At 37.8% G+C, this 17,448-nt stretch overlaps 3 protein-coding genes across 7 annotated transcripts in view; 2 read left to right on the top strand and 1 right to left on the bottom strand.

The window, feature by feature from the left end:
* The window catches only part of LOC105226251 (uncharacterized), a 101,649-nt gene extending 98,882 nt beyond the window's left edge, over positions 1-2,767 (top strand). For all 3 annotated transcript variants that reach the window (XM_049453120.1, XM_049453119.1, XM_049453121.1), the window contains exons 3-6: positions 1,122-1,690; positions 1,750-1,918; positions 1,978-2,121; positions 2,184-2,767. In XM_049453120.1, the coding sequence (XP_049309077.1) occupies positions 1,122-1,690; positions 1,750-1,918; positions 1,978-2,121; positions 2,184-2,528 (1,227 nt within the window). In that variant the 3' untranslated portion in view covers positions 2,529-2,767. The remainder of the gene's footprint in view (positions 1-1,121; positions 1,691-1,749; positions 1,919-1,977; positions 2,122-2,183) is intronic.
* A 2,263-nt stretch (positions 2,768-5,030) lies between these two features.
* Positions 5,031-6,189, bottom strand: LOC105226249 (uncharacterized). The gene is made up of 4 exons (XM_011205075.4): positions 5,964-6,189; positions 5,659-5,907; positions 5,471-5,588; positions 5,031-5,399 (listed from the first exon to the last, which is right to left on the bottom strand). The coding sequence occupies exons 1-4, from the start codon at positions 6,043-6,045 to the stop codon at positions 5,216-5,218; spliced, it is 633 nt and encodes a 210-aa protein (XP_011203377.2). The 5' UTR covers positions 6,046-6,189; the 3' UTR covers positions 5,031-5,215.
* A 640-nt stretch (positions 6,190-6,829) lies between these two features.
* Positions 6,830-15,805, top strand: LOC105226248 (uncharacterized protein CG5098). 3 transcript variants are annotated; one of them, XM_049453118.1, is made up of 10 exons: positions 7,702-7,878; positions 8,295-8,451; positions 8,634-8,774; positions 9,526-9,824; positions 9,914-10,322; positions 10,386-10,527; positions 10,590-11,724; positions 11,792-12,737; positions 12,804-14,210; positions 14,280-15,805. In XM_049453118.1, the coding sequence occupies exons 2-10, from the start codon at positions 8,383-8,385 to the stop codon at positions 14,751-14,753; spliced, it is 5,022 nt and encodes a 1,673-aa protein (XP_049309075.1). In that variant the 5' UTR covers positions 7,702-7,878; positions 8,295-8,382; the 3' UTR covers positions 14,754-15,805. The 3 variants fall into 3 exon arrangements, with proteins under 3 accessions (XP_019845830.2, XP_049309075.1, XP_029406034.2); XM_029550174.2 differs by having other exon boundaries at positions 14,271-15,805; XM_019990271.3 differs by lacking the exons at positions 7,702-7,878; positions 8,634-8,774 and adding an exon at positions 6,830-7,695 and having other exon boundaries at positions 14,271-15,805.
* Positions 15,806-17,448: the final 1,643 nt, after the last annotated feature.

Here is a 17,448-nt window from a genome sequence, read left to right as displayed (position 1 = left end):
AGTCATCGTCTAAGCCTCTGCACCATATAGCAGGACGGAAATTATGAGTGGCTTATAGTGTTTGGCTTTTGTTGTTCGAGAGAGGACTTTACTTTTCAATTGCCTACTCAATCCGAAGTAGCACCTGTTGGCAAGAGTAATCCTGCTTTGGATTTCCAGGCTGATATTGGCGGTGTTAATACTGGTTCCTAAATAGGCGATATTATCTACAACTTCAAAGTTATGACTGTCAACAGTGACGTGAGTGCCAAGTCGCGAGTGCGACGACTGTTTGTTTGATCACAGGCCAGATCCATTGGCTTTGCTTCCTTGACCAGTCTGGAGAAAGCAGAATTGACGGCGCGGGTGTTGAGGCCGATGATATCAAAAGCCACACTGATAAGGTCCAATCAATTTGTTGACGGTGGACTGTAATCTTTCACATAATACGCTCGATAGAACCTTATACGCGATGTTGAGGAAGCTTATCCCACGGTAGTTGGCGCAGATTGTGGAGTCTCCCTTTTTGTGGATTGTGCACAGTTCAATTCGAATCGTTGGGCATGCTTTCGTCCGACCATATTCTACAAAGCTGATACATGCTCATGATTTCTTCGCCGTCGTGTTTGAATAGCTCGGACGGCAATCCAACGGCCCCCGCCGATTTGTTGTTCTTCAGACAGGTAGTTGCCATTCGAACTTCTTCATGGTCGGGCAATGGAACGTCTCGATTGGGGAATCGAGTTCGCCTTCTTCTGGCGTTATGGTTTCACTGCCATTCAGCGGGCTGGAGAAGTGTTTCCTCCATAATTTCAGTATACTGTGCGCACCAGTCACCAGATCACCTCGGGGGGTTCTACAAGAGTATGCACCGGTCTTACATACCCACTGTTATTAATATTTGTTAAGAAAGTAAGCTCAATTTCGAAATTCGAAGTCAAATATTTCGATTCCGATATTTCGGACCAATTTTCCCGAAAAAAATGATTTAGTCCAATACGTAAAAATAAGTAGGTTTTACTATACTATATCATTTAATTATTATACAACATTTGTATTAATTGTTAATTATTATTTTTTTTATTATTTATATGATTCTGTTGCACAACAAAACTTATCCATTATTCTTCCACGCATTCCAGGTGCTTCTCGTCATTGTTTCGACGTCGTTCTGCATTTCGCGAGTCATCTCCTTACGTCCCGCCGGCAATGACGATTACATGCAAGGCAGCACTGTTGACAACGTTAATCCCTTTGTGGCAGCGCGACAACGACTGAAGCAACAACAACTTCAGTACGAACGAGCCAAGTATAAATACTTTGCTGATAATAATGAGCACAGAGCTTATGATTTAAATGGCAACAATAACAACAATATGGCATACAGTGATTACTTGCAACAACAACAGCAGCAACGATTACAAAATGGAATTGCAAGCATTGGAAAAACAAACACGAGAGAAACACAGGCGAAAACCAATGACAAACACGGCTCGGCGCTCAACGATTTTCCATTAGATACGGAAGAGGAAGCGGAGAAAGCGGCAGCAAAGAAGAAATCAGATTTAAATGAAGTATTTGGCAGCTATCAGCATGCAGCACGAATGCATAACGCAGCCAACAACAAAGAGGATAAGACAAATCTGCGCGGCGATTACGAGGTCTCTAATGGCGAGTCCCAGCATAGTGGAATGGGTGCACAGGATGAAAAGTAAGTGGTTTGTTATTTTGATTATGTAACTGTTGCGCTGTAACGTTTACGAATTTCAGCGCGAAGAGCGACCATCAAACGAAACTTGCGCGACGCTCGGCAGCGCTGTCTCCCAATCAAAATTCAGTGGATTATGAGAACGATGAAGAGCTCGATTTGGACCTGCCCTATGGCATACAGAATGTGCGCAAGCGTATGGCGCGTCATAAGCCGGATCATACCAAATCGGTGGGTGTGGTAAATGTCAAAAACAAATACAAAAAATTTAATTATTTTTATTTCCGCAGATCACTTACCAGTCGCTGTGCCCCACCAAACGCATCGCGATACCGCTTGAGACTTCAGGTTACGAATATCGCCCTAGCCATTATATAGAAGTCACATGCGCCCATTATACACCTACACACAGTTTTGAGCTCAGAAAAAATCGCGTAATTATTACTAATTTCATCAACTACAAATCAAGCTCATTAACTTTGCTCTCCATTTGCAGATTTGCTCAGAGGCGGGCTTCTCCTGCATCCAACTGAATCGTACCATTCATCTGATAAGACGCAATAAAGCAGCCAGCGACGAGTGTTGGGAGTCGGAAATACGCATTGTGCCCTCGGGTTGTGAATGCATGTGGCCGAAGCATGACAATGGCGATATCGCAGCCTACCATGAGGCGCAGAAGCGTTTTGGCGCCTATGCGAATGTGCAGGCTAATGCCGACTACGAGCAGGGCGTGGGCTATCGCCAGATACAGCCACAACAAGCAGAATTGTTCGGCATAAATGGATTGCGTCGCAATGAAAATGCCGACGGCGTTGGTTTTGAGGCCTTCGAGTATAATTGAGGGTGGTTTTTTTTATCGATGATGATGATTTGTTTGTTTGCTGACGACCCAGATGACAACGAATGTGTTAAATAGAAAATGGAGGCTTTGGGATCCATCTAATTTCCGATGATGAATTTAAACACGTAAAATAAGTATCATTGCTGATTATGTAATTGAAAGTACCTTCTAAATAAATACGTAGCATAAATTTAATTTGCAATAAAGGAACGAAATATTTATTTATGTATTAGTATGGATATGTGTGTTCAGATTTATTCTTCTTTATTGGCGTAGACAACGCTTACGCGGTTATAACCGAGTTTACAATTGGAAATTCCAAGCCAAGCCAGGTCCTTCTACACCTGGTCTTTCCAACGGACTGAAGGCCTACCGCTTGCTCCGGTGAGTACCGCATCGGATACTCTCAGAGCTGAAGTATTTTCAACCATTCGGACGACATGACCTAGTCAGCGTAGCCACTGTCTCTTAATTCGCTGAACTATGTCAATGTCGTCGTATAACTCACACAGCTCATCGTTCCATCGAATGCAATATTCGCCGTTGCCAATGCCAAAGAACCATAAATCTTCTGCAGAACCATTCTCTCCCAAAAGCGTATATCCCTGGAATCTTAAACTGTTAAAAGACCGTTTGCGGTTCGAAATTTGAACTTGGTGTTGACAGTTAGATAAATAGTGCAAGAAAGTATTTAATATTTCATTGAAAATAAAAGCGAGCCAATGTTTCTAGGCGCCGGTACCCTCTATTGCTATCACGCAGGGAAAGATATTAGCACACTTAGGCTCCAGAAACACGTTTTCAATATGGAGTTTCACAAGAGATCAGCTCAAACGCCGATTTTGCGACATGGACCTGGAAATTTCGAATAACCTGTTTCTAGATTGCGTAGCCTTCGATCTTTATATCCGAGTAGGGAGCACATTGCCACAGTAGTAAACAGAAGAATCCTGGAATTCAACTTTTGATAAAAAAGATGGCACAATATAGAATAAAAGGTCGCGGTGGAGACACCAATTTATTTTATTAGAACCTCCGGATAACTATCGAAATCAAGTTCTTGTATAGAAAACTTTTTTTTGTTTACCAAATATCTTCATGAAATTCATGTCAAACTCCTAAGAAACTGTTCAGATCGGGTATTGTTGCTGTAGCGGCAGAATTCTCTCGAGTTGACAGTCTTTGGCTTGACATAAAATCCCGGTCCGTTCCCCTTACGTAGACCAGAGTGTCGCGGGAAGTAAATAGCATACATATAGTATGTATGTACATACGGTATCGAATATTTGTAACTAAAGCGAAGGCCTAGATTTTTTGTCTTACAATGTCATTTTTCCTTCGAATTGTTTTCCCTTCTTGTTTTTAAATTTTCAGCATCGAGGTTACATATTTTGGAATGCTTATTGACATCTTTTTTATTTTCAAAAAAATTTATGGCAATCCGCCACGACAAAACAATTGCAACTCTGTTTTGTGCGTTTCTTTTACTAACAGTATTCAGTTTGAATTTATTAGAACATTTACTGAGCATAATTTCTGCGCTGAATTTTTTGTGAAACGCGGTTTTATTGCGCTGCGAACACGTGTTATTGATGATTATAATAGCGGAACTTCTCAAAAAGAAATTTCTATAAAGTACAAAATTTACAAATCATCAATCTCACGTATAATTTCGAACTTTATTAGGAACAAAACTGTCGCAAAAACTGTCAATCTCACGTATAATTTCGAACTTTATTAGGAACAAAACTGCATCGTGGAGACCGACCAAAAAAACTGATTAAAAAATGTAAAGCTCAATTGTAAGAAAGGTAAAAAATTATCCATTTAAAAGCGCTCCGCAATTGGTAAAGGAACTTGGGTTACCAATCTGCTCAAGAACGGTCGTTCGCGCCTGAATAACGTTGATTTACGCAGTTACCGAACAGCGAAGAAATTGTTTATTAGCAAAAGAATAACCCGTAATGTTGCGACATGCTAAGTGAGAAGTGCCACTTATGTGGGTCTTCCAACAGGACAACAACCCAAAGCATACGGCAAAGGTCCTAAAGCCATTGTTCCAGAGGAATAAAGTGGATGTAATGGCGTGGCCTGCACATTCTCCAGACTTTAATTCCATTGAAAATTTAATTTAATGAAGAAATATACCCCAAACCATAGTAGATAACATTATAGCTTCAGTGCCGCGGCGATACAAAGCAGTTATTGAGGGTAACGAGTTTGCTACAAAATACTAAGATTTTTTTTCATTTTATTAAAAAATAATGTGCCGTTTTCTTCCAGTTGCAATTATTTTGTCTTATTGAATATAGATTCGATATCGTTTTCACAGTTTTTGTGTGAATTCTGTTGTATCTGTGAAGGGTTTAATAACTCGATGGAACGTGTTTCTTCTTAATTTTTACTGAAGTCATCGCAACAGCCGCTAATTAAGCTTAAAAAAGCCGTATTCTTAGATATAGTATTCTCGCATTATAACATTGACTGTACAATTTCAAGGAATTAGTTTTCATATTTTATTTGTTTGTGCACACAAAAATGTTTATGAGACAAAGGGACAATTTGTATATTCGAAATGTGTTTTAAGGAATTCAAGTTAAGTGGTTTAAAAAATACATATTAAGTACGAACAAAAAGTTTTCTGCTTATCAATTCTATTAAAAACATTCAAAGAATAGCACAGTAAATCACAGTAAACACAGTGGTTTATGTTTAGCCTTGTTTAAAACTGACATCGCTTTTAAGCGAATATCTTCAAATACCACTGCTTCCGACTGACTCGCATCGATACTATGCCAGAACTCTGTTTGCTCCTCACAAAGGCGATCGAATACATTGGCCACTTTAGACTGAAAGTCTTTCTTTTCATATCTGTGTCAATAAAAAATAATAAAATATATATAATTTTCCAATTAAACCTTTATAATTTTATATGAAAAAACCTTTCTCTGCCAAAATCGTCACGTTGAATTAGATAGTCAATTGGCGCTTTCAAGTAGAATACAGCATCTGGTCGTAAAAGTCCTTTCTCCGGAGCCATGCACCAATCGAAATCCATGCCTTAAGTATGCAATTTAAAATATTATATTCCAATAACTTTAATAAACGAATGAGCATTTCATTATTTCACCTTTCGCAACACTGTATGCCACACCGGAATATGAATATCTATCGACAATCAATGTGGTACCCGTATTTAGTAAATTCTGCATTTCCTTTAGAAACTCCCATCGATTGGCAGAAAACAGCAGATGAATTACTTGGTCATTCAATTCTTTGGAATTTTTTAAGTATGAATTTATTGTGCTGCCAATTTCCGTAGTTCGACTAGGAAAATGCATGTGCTTTGCTGGGTAGCCATTACTGGTTAGAAATTCGTCTGAAAATATCAATTAACTATGCAATTTGCTAAATTATTATATATTTACAACTTACACAACAACCGGCTTTGTGACGATTTTCCACTTCGATCACATCCTTCCAAAACGATGAAAGCACCACGTTTAGCAGTTCTCATATTTAAAAATTAGTTTAACATAAAATTGTGCAATTTAAATTGATTTAATTACAAGAATCAGTTAATTTTCCATGAATCTGAATACATCCTATGAAAGGTGGTTTATAACTTCTCTGCTCTTGAACGCTACATTTAGCGGGAAATAATAACAAACACTATAGCAGCTGTTATGAGGGAAAATGAAGATGCCATATTTAGAAAACGTATAGACACACGTGGGTTTCAGAAATATTGATTAAATCTTGATTTATAAAATATAAGTACAAAGTAAAAGCGAATTGGAATCGCATTACATAAACATATCTTGCCTTTGATAAAATTTGCTTCAAAATATAGTGTTTGGTTTATATCAATATAATACTTTAAACATACTCTGAACAAGAAAACTTCAATAAGATATATGTATAGGCCTTTTGGAAAACTACTTAACACAAGACAACTTCAATAAGATATATATAAGCCTTTTGGAAAACTACTTAACATACTAACCACAAGAAATATTGTGAGGCAATGGTAGGATAACTTTTAATATCTATTCGTAAATATGTATTCTTTGTATATAAATAATAAAATTCGTTTGAGTCATCCTGTGTCAGTCTCAAATTGCAACCTTGTGCCATCATATCTGGATAAAAATGTATTATTTAATGAACGCAACACTGGAGTTGAATTTATGAATTGTGTGCTTATTTCGCGGAAGAATAGTTGGAAATATTAAAAAAATTTTAATAGACTGCTTAGAAATTTGTAAGTTTTTAAATAATTCTGATTATAAATGAATGTTACAACAGAAGAGTAGTTTAATTGCGAATGCAGTGTAAAAAAATATATGATAAATTTTATAGAAGAAATGCTTTGAGTGAAAAAGTGTTTTGGTTAAGAAATGTGGAGTAAAAAATCGTGTGAAAATCTCACAAAGCGGGTGCAGCAAACATATCTAAAAAAGTAGCGCAGCGAGAGCCTCTGCAGGCGGCACAAGCGAAATTCGCTCAATGGCGAAAATGTTTAAAGTGGACAAACAAATCTTCTCGCCGTGATGAAGATACATTACAATAGGCAATCATGTGGTTGAAAGAGTGAGAAATGTGTGCGATGACTTTGTGACGAATTTGGTATGCAGGTGTAAATGAGATGCACAACACTTTCATGGGATGTAAACAAGAATTTGTGCAAAAAGAGGAATTATGCGAAAACAAATTAACACGAGATATTAAATAATTATTAGAATCGTGTTAAATAGATACGGAAGACTATCGGAAAATATGTGTTATTTGTAGTTAAGCTTATTGCAAATAGGCTAATTTAATTAAAATATACATATACATAAAATTATGGAATATATGTTCTATGACGCTCCCTTCATTACCTTTACCCTTTGTTTCAAAGTTTTTATGACGATAAATATAAAACTAATAATTTTTTGATTACGAACATCTTGCTATTTGGAATAAACAAAAGGCAATAATCTTTGACATTTCGAGGGCGCTCTGCCATGTATACAGCTGCTAGCTGTCATCATTCTTTTTACATATGTTTTGTCTATTTTCGCCTTGTATTATGGCAGAAAATCAAAAGCGGAATATCAAGGGGAAATATAAAAGTGGAAAAGTTGCCGGAGTAGAAGCACAAAAGGAAAAGAATTGTGTATAGGTGAGATTAGTGTGGCGTATGGACAAAATTTTATTTCGCTTCCAATTACAATTTCTATAGTCAAATAAATAGTATTACTATAGTAAAATGAAGCAGTTTTGTGAGAATGAATAAATATGGGCTATGTGTAAAAATTAAACGCAGGGATTTTGTTAGTGTGCTGGATAAATGAAGTTGGTAAATGTATGTGTGTGTATAATTTTTCGCCTGTGGGCTGCTGGCCGCAGGATCTGTGCAAGTGTCTGCTCTATTAAATTATAGCACTTACGAATTAAATGTGACGAATTTTGGAAGTTGCATAGTACGATGTAAAATAACTTTTATGTAGTGTTAGACTGTTGTGATACTATACCACACAAAATGTATCTCACGCCTATTTTATATCTTGCGTTAACTATAGTTATGTTGATGTCATAATAAAAAGGTGTTTTAATAACAGTAGAATACGGTCTACAGTATTGAATCATTGCTTACGCCAAAAATTAAATACGCGCGACCAAATGCACACAAATAAAAATCATATGAAAACAAAATAGATATGCAACTAATTTTTACGTATTTCTAACACACTGATCGTTATATTTTTTAACTCAAAAAAGGTGCAGTCCTCAATGCTTGATAACTAAAATATCCGCGCTATTTAGTGGAAACCCTATAAATTTGATCAACAGCAACGAATAAGGTGAAATGTCTAATAATAATCCCCATGGACACATAAGTCAACCGACGCAAAATCCTTCATGGAATCATTTGCAAGTAAGTTCGAAAACTGAAAACTTAAACTTTCATATCAATACTAACTAGATCTAAAAATGAATTAATATTAGTGTGTCCTGTTATAACGCTCGTTTTATTTACAATATATAAATGCATATCACTAAACAGGCACACATGTGTACATAAATATCATTGTAATGTTTTATTATACTTAAATACAGATACCATCGTATATACCGAGGCAGCCACAGTTGGCGCATATGTCCAACGAACGCCCCATGGTGCGTTCACCATCGGCTTGGCATGCGCCAGCACCGCCACCGGATTCCCTATATAATTTCATGTCGGCCAATCATAAAAACGTAAATGCACCTACTATGCTAGAAAAACAACTCAGTGCTTCAGTTATATATTTCGTCTTAATTTTATATGCGGAATATACAAATTTAATAAAAATGATTAGAAATAGTAATATTTTGATTTTCATTCATACTTTTCTGATTTGGTTTAGAGTATGATTTATTTATTTTTTCAGTAAGTTGGACTTAGTTTTATTTAAAGTATTCCTCTATAATTTTGGCCGTTTCTATTAAAGCTTAATGCTGCTTTCAATATTTTTAAATTTGTAAATTATTGATTTTAGTTCATATTACTTCACTTAACTGGATTGCTTCAGTAAGTAGCTTAAGGCAGAAGTATTAAAGAAGACCAATATATAAATATATATTTTTTCTCAAATACCTTCTAGATAGAAGAATTCTTTTGCATTTGGTATCCCTTTCTATTGAAATAAATTAACTCTGAAAATTTTTACCGTATGCAATGACGTTACTAATTGTTCTGATAATAATTCAAGAAACTGAGCGCCCAGTTCCCTTTTTAGAACTATATATGGAATAAAAGTAGTTTGTTTTTTACATCAATACTAACAACTAATCTTTTAAATAAAATAAATTGCTCACTAACATGCTCATTCGTATGACCAAAAAATTTTATAGACTAATTCCTCTTACGAAATTACAACTTCAGCTACTTACCGTTTTTAATGAAATAATAATGTGTTGTGAAGTTTTTAAAATCCGACGGTCTTATGCTAATTTTATATTTCAATAGCTTGAACATCAGATGAACTCTCTGCTGCCCCGTTCGCTCTTACCGCCATTCGATTCAATGGACTTATCGCTGCAATCAAGTCGTAGTTCAAGCTCACCACTAAACAAAATCGTTGGTGGTCATGCGCCTGGTATGCTATCACATGAGTACGGTGGTCATAAGCATGCGGCCACGCCACAGCCGCCAGGACCCCCGCCTCCACATCAGCATCAGCAACATTCCCACCAACCACAAGCGCATCAGCATCAACAACAACAGCAGCAACAATCACAACATCATGGACCGAATAGTTACCCAATGTAAGTAAATGAAGAGTGAAATGTGGATAAAAACTTAAAATTTGTTGCATTGTTTTTAGTAATAATTTAACGTCGAATTCACCTTCCAGCTTAGCACAACAGCAGCAGCAGCAACAACAACAACAACAACAGTCACAGCACGCACACCACTCTCAGCTATCTGCATTGCAATCTTCGCCAGCCACGCATGGCATGCAAAGTGGCGCCACACCGCAATCTCCTGCCTCACCAGCTGGCAGTCAAGGTCCCGGTAAATATATGAATACGAATGGCAATGATTGTGAAGGCATGCTGCCACCTGGTGGCTCAAATCCTGGCGGTTCGTCGTCGGTAGGTGGCAATAATAACGGCGCGAATGCGAGCAGTGGTCCCGCAGGTGGAGGGAGCGGCGGTCCAAGCCCTGTGCATACTTATATGCGCGAGCCCAACGATGCGCCCAGCCATATGAGTGAAGGCTATGGCAAAGTACCGCATTTGGCGCGTAATTATGAATCTGAGGTAGTTTACTTATAATATTTAAAAATTCCAAACAGCAGAAATTGTTTTTTTTTTGCTAATTAGTTACAGTCAAAAGGTGCCGGACCGAAGCCGGTTGAGTTGGTCAGCAAAGATTGTAATTACACTTCGCTTATATCAAATAAAATGCAGTCGCATGCGCAGCAACAGCAGCATCAGCAACAGTCACAAGTTTCTCCCAAGAAACGTAAGAAAAATGTTTATTTTTTCAAAAAAATATGTTTTAATTTATCATTGTTATCGCTTTAGAATCGCCAATTCGTAATTATCATGCGCAACAACAACATCAACATCATCATCAGCAGCAACAACATCAGCAGCAGCCGCCAGCTTTTAATAATCCACCACAGTCTGCCATGAAGCATAACGGTCCGCATACACCGCCCACACCACAATCACCCGTAATGCATCAGCAAACTGGTGGACCTTTACATGGCATGGACTATAATCAAATGCATTTGCAGCAACAACAGCAGCCACAGCCACAGAACGCTTATCCACATCCACAACAGCAACAACAACACATGTCGCAACATTTGCCACACCCACCGCCACCACATGCGCTACACTATCCACCACACCCGCACGCACATCAGCTGCCACACAGTCTCTTGCCACAACAACCGACACAACATCAGCAACAAGCCACACAATTGTCGCAACAAAATCAGCAACATCATATTCCACCGCAACAACAACACCTACACCCGCAAATGCATCAAAATCAACAGCAACACCAGCATCAAGTATCGCCACGCATGCACCAACAACAACAGCAACAACAGTCTCTTACCGCACAGCCGCAGCAACAACAACAAAACCAATCACCACCAATGCATCGTTCACTGAACACCCACATACAACACACCAATTCCACAAATTACACGCATCTCGATGATATGGCGCCTGCTGCTGCAGCCAATGCTTCGAATGCGCCCACATACAACGTGCACGCAGCAGAGTTGAAAAAATCCTCGCCACCTGCTGATAATACCGTTATAGCAGATCTCTCACCCACAGCAGTCAACAGTGGCACGAATAATACGTACTCCACCAGCGGGAACAGTGCGCCCAAAGCGGCTTGCATACCCGACAGCGCTGAGTCGCCTTCGCCGGAAGCGATTTCTTCGCACTGCGAGTCATTGGACTCCAATAGCAATAGTAGTGGCGGTGGAGGCGCAGGTTTTCGACAACGTCTACAAAAACGCGGTGGTGACACCAAATCATCCGGTGCTGAGGCTGTAGATTTCGGTAGTGTTTTAATGCCAGCACAAGGCAACTCTTCACAGCCGCAGTACCAGCAATTGTCAAGGAACAACATTCCACGAAGTCCAAAGTCGTCACCAACGGAACAAGTGCGACGTTCACCACGCAAAGCTGATATGTGAGTATACAGTTTTTGATTTTTTTGAATGCGGATTCACTTGCAATGCATTTCTCCCACTTTATAGCAAATCTCCTGCAAGCAATTTCAACAAATCACCTCCCACTGCAACGGCAAACTTAGGTACACCACATACACAGCCCGAAAAAATGGCAATCGCCTCCACACCATCATCACCGACCAGCCAAACAATGGAGAATGGACGCATACCGCCGACAATAGGGACGGCTTCAACTCCATTGGGCACAACGGCCGAGACATTTGCCGACTCTGAAGTGGAGACAATTGACAAAATCAGCGCCATGATCGCCAGCACGGCAAATGATAGCGCAACGCACGTGGACGCGAACAGTAATTCAAGCATAAAGAGTGTCGGTGAATGCGACAGCGGCGCGCTCAGCAGCGGCAGCCCGAAAACCAAAAAGCAACGTCAAGCGCTGAAACTGCGCAATGCCACCGAATACAATTCAAATTCGAATGGCTCAAGCAATTCATATAGCGCCATTGGAAATGCCAGCGCCACCAATAGATGTATGCCCATGAACGATAATGCCGTTGCGGTCGATGAGTTGCGCAAAGAACTGATGCAATCGGAATTACAGCCGCTGGAGGAGGCTAACGGCGACAAATCCGCAGCGCAAACCAACGAAGGCGAAGTTGCGGCCGGCAATCGTTTGGAGTCGCAAGCTGATGCGCGCATGAGGCAGCCACGACCACTAAGTCCGCAAAGTAATAGCCACAGCAGCAGTAGCTCGTCCAGCACTTCCAGCTGCAGCAATTCCAGCCACAGCAGCATTGGCAGCAAGACCACAGCAACGACCACACATGCGGAAAGCAAAACATCGGGAAGTCAATGTCCTGTTATAGCAACAACAACGACAGCTTTGGAAGAGGACAATAAACACAAACAACAGACTGCAGACGAGCGACAAGCGCCGACCCAAACTGGCGATGCCGAGCCACTCAATTTAAATGCCCATAAAAGCGACACAGTGACCGCGGCATTCGAAGAGGTAAGCCTATTGAATATTCAAAACCAAAAATATTTTACTCTATGAGCCCTTTAAAAACGTCCGCAGGTTGAAAATAAGTTGGAGGAGATGTTTGCTGGCATCGAAGATGAGCCCATCATACCGGAGACCGATGATCTTGCTTCACAGCCGCCCGCCAATACCACTGAAGTAGTGCGCGACTTGAGTTTAGCTTTAGAGTTATCTAACGCCAACCTCAGCGCAGTCGAACCTTCAGCAGATGCACCACAAGAGACGAACACGCCTATGAACGCTATGCCGAAAGATGTGAGTACGCCACTGCACGTGCGCACGGAAGGTCCACCACCAACTAAAGCCGCCAAAAAGTCGACACTACCTAGTCCTATACGTAAAACTACCACAGCAGACCTACAAACTGCCGCTGCAGATGGAGCAAAAGCCACAGACAATAAAGAAGGCGGAAAAACGAATAGTGTTGCGGCTGCGTCAACTGCTGCAGCGGGCCGAAGAAGCGGACCGCCGCGACGCCGTCTCTCCGTCGCCATGGATCCTGCGAATATACGTATACTGCTGGACAATGACGATGCTGACTTTGCGGAACCACGTGCACAGCGCGGCAAACGCACAACCAGCGCCAAACGAAACAACAATAGTTCGCAAAACAGCAGCGAGCCAAAGAAGGACGTCGTCATATGTTTGGATGACGATGACGATCAGCCGAGCACATCAGCTGCAGCAGCGGCAGCATTGGCGGCAAAGACGGCCAAAGAAGCGACCACACAGGCTGCCGGCAGCAGCAGCACGCCAAATGCCAAGACGACGTCTAAAGCCGCTAAGGGCCGCAAAACGCAAGACACGCGCAAACGACCGAGTCGCGCGGCGGATACTGGCAAGAATGGCGCCAAAAAGAAATTGACGGCTAAACAGCAACAGCAACAACGGCGTAAACAGCAACAACATTCATCGGATGATGATGCGCCAGCTGCGCCATCCACCGCAGCGGAACAAATTAAAAATAAATCTCCATTCATTTTGGTCAAGCGGGACGGCAGCATAAACGTGGTGAATGCGCCCTTGAATGCCGAAGATGTCAATGAGAAGAACGCAGCCGCGCGGCAGGTAAAGAAACCATCGGGTGCTGCTGGCTACGCACACGATCGGAAAAACCTACGCGGCCTGCACTCGTCAACGCTGAGCAATAAATACGATGCGGATACCACCGACTCTACGTGGATATGTGTATTTTGTAAGCGTGGGCCGCATCGTATGGGGCTGGGTGACCTCTTCGGACCCTACCTGGTCACAATCGATTGCGAGGAATACAAGACGGCCGTAAAAGCGCCCGACGCCATCGATATGGATGCGATTTTTGTGAGCAAACGACGGCGTCTGGATATGGTACAGACGAATCCGCGCAATCTGCCCGTGGTGCCGGCTAAAAACTGCACAGCGCCCACGGGTGCGACAGCTACTGCTACACGCACCAGCGGTGCGGTAAGTATACCAATCACTTTGCGCCAGCAAGACTTCTTTAGTAGCGACTCCCTTTTGCAGGGTAAAAAGAAAAAGAACGCTCAAGACACAAACGCCCAGGGTAACTTGAATACTGACGCTACGGTCATTATCGATCCGCTCGACTGCAGCGCAGATGAGGCACTGCAGCACAACTTTCTCGGTATGTCTAAAGTCTCGGAGAAGAGCTATGAAGTGTGGCTACATGAAGACTGCATTGTCTGGGCGCCGGGCGTATTCTTGGTGGGTGTGCGTGTTATGGGACTCGATGCAGCGGTCTGGACCAGCACCACCTACCACTGTGTGCTGTGTAGCAAGCCTGGTGCGATTGTGTGTTGTCTGCAGCGCGACTGCAAGGCAGCCGCACACGTGCCATGCGCACGCGCAGCCGGCTGGAATTTGAACGAATCCACAATGAACGTACACTGTCAACAACATGCCGTACAACCGGTCATTGCACCGACAACCCTATCAGCGCTAGCAGCACTGCAGCAACAACAACCGGCAATTTTGGAAAATTCCTGAGAATCGCAAGCAGCCGAGTGTCACCGTCCACGTTCGCGTGCGCAACAAAGTGCGCGTCGTCAACGTTGCTTAGCGAAGTCAACTGCACAGCGCAAATCGAAATAAAGCAACAACAACATAGAACATAAGTGCGCTGCTCTTAGCAGTAAGCGTCGTGTTATGTGTGTGCGACGTGAAGTGTTCGTGAAGCTACGGATGCAGGCCGTTGCTTTGCTTATTTGCGTTTCGCTAAACATTCGTTAGATTTAAGCGTAAACCATTTTAAGCTGTAATAATAGTAGTGTACTATATTAGAAACTTCAATTTTACAATTAACTTTAAGCTACCGTTACACACAGAATATACACAAGACCATCGAGAGAGAAATTTTAGCGCTAAACATTTTTTTCTATATCAAAAATTTTGTTTGTTACGCATCCGTTTGTCTGGCAAGTAGTTGATTTGCAGAAAAAATTACAAAATTTACAAAAATAACAAAAATTCGTTCGATTTTCTTATTGAAAACAATATTTGTTTTACTTAAATTGTACTTTAGTTCTTAGTTTTTGCATAAATTATGCTCTATACATAGCACATACATACATTTACATACATATATACATATATTATAGCATAATCGTAAGATATTTGTATATAAATATTCTCAATTGGCATAAAACTACATAAGCTTATTAGTGGCGAAAGTAATTTTTATTCCTTCAAATCGTGGGCGTTTAAAATATATAACGCGCTGGCATATATAATGCGCGAGCAGAAGAGAAATCTATTATTTAAAGTTAAGCGTGTTATTGCGCTATGATATGAATGCATGTAAATTATTTAAATATACCAAATTTCATATCCCGACCAGGCTGCAGTTACTTTATGTTTTGTTCTTCCTTTTTTGTGTGTATTTTTTGCAGCAAAAGCCGCGCGAGTCATATTGTTTTGAAACAAAAAATAATGTAACGGTTCCAAAAGGGTTTTAATCAAACCTCTTCATATATTGATAGTGAGTATAATAGTAAGCATAACAATAAATAAAATAATAATTTGCAACTATCTTCATATAATTGCCGTTTTTTTTAATTAATAATGAATAAATATTTTTTAATTTTATTATATAATATATTTAAATTTTGGTTTTAGTGTATTTTTATATTATTTTTTATATATACAAACATATATGTATGTATATATGTTGTATTTTATACTTTTTATTATATATTTCACTTTTGTTATATATTCTTTTAATATGTTTATTTTTTGGTTATTTTAAATATGATTTATTCCTTTAATATTTTTTGATTTTTCTATTATTTATCTAATATTTTAAATTTGTTTCAATATTTTTATTTGTTTTTTTTTATTTGAAATTTTTTTTTTATTTTAATATTTTTGTATTTAATTTTTATTTTGAATTTTTATTTTTGTGTTTATTATTAATTAATTATTTGTATAATATTTAACTCAATAATTAATTTTTTTATTTTTTATTGCGGTTTTTATTTTAATATTTTTTTATTTATTTTGAATTTTTTCATTTTATTTTGAATTTTTTTATTTTATTTTTATATTAACCGTTTTTTTCTTTATATTTATTATTATTATTTTTTTTAGTTTTTCTAATATTTTTTATGTAATATTTTATGTACATACATATATTAATGTTTTATATTTTATTTATTCTACATTTTTTTTACGTATTTACAATTTTTTTATTTTATATTGTTTTTATTTTCATATTATTTTAATTTTTATATTATATTTCAAATTTTTATTATTTTAAATATGATTTATTCTTTTAATATAGTTTCTATTTTTTTCCAAAATTTTAATTTTTTTCAATATTTTTTTTGTTTTAAATTTTTTTTTTTTTTGTCGATATGTATATTATTCATTTTTTTAATTTTTCTAATTATTATTATTAATTTTATTTGCTTAAATTTTTTTTTTAATATTTTTTATAATATATTTTATATTTTTATTATTTAATATATGATTTATTCTCTCAATATTTTTATTTGTTTAAATATTTTTTTTATTTTTTTTTTTTTGTTTCGCATTTATATATATATTGTCTTTTAATTTTATATTTATTTTATATTATATTTTTAATCTTTTTATATACATATGTATTTTTTTTATTATTACACTTTTTTTTATATTTCTTTTTATTATATAGCATTTTTTGTGTATTATTCACAGGATTGCTAGTTTTTGATGAAACAAGTTTGGCCTAAAAATAAAACTTTAATTTTAATGGAAAATCGGAATTTTTATGTTTTAATTTAAAAATCTAATTTTTAATCCAAACGTCTGGGATTAAAAATTAAAAATTTATTTTTTTTATTATTTTTTTTTACTTTTAATTATGTTTGTGACTAAATTTTTCATTTTTATTTTTTCAATCCGATTTGTGGATTAAAAAAAAATCTAATTTAAATTCAATTATTTTTTAATATATTGTTTGCAACCCTGATGATATTATATGTATATATTTTTTTATTATATTATATGTACATTTGTATTTTTTAATATTCATATGTATGTACATATATATTTGCAATTTTTTTATACTTTTAATATTTTATTTTCTAATTTTTTTTTTATTTAAATAAAATTTTAAATCTTATTTTTTATGTACTTAAATTTTTTATTATTTTTTATGTATTTAATTTTTTTTTTTATTTTTTATGTATTTAATTTTTTTTTT

Source organism: Bactrocera dorsalis, chromosome 3 (genome assembly GCF_023373825.1).
Source record: "Bactrocera dorsalis isolate Fly_Bdor chromosome 3, ASM2337382v1, whole genome shotgun sequence".
NCBI lineage: Eukaryota > Metazoa > Arthropoda > Insecta > Diptera > Tephritidae > Bactrocera > Bactrocera dorsalis.
This window is presented reverse-complemented; position numbering and strand designations above follow the sequence as displayed.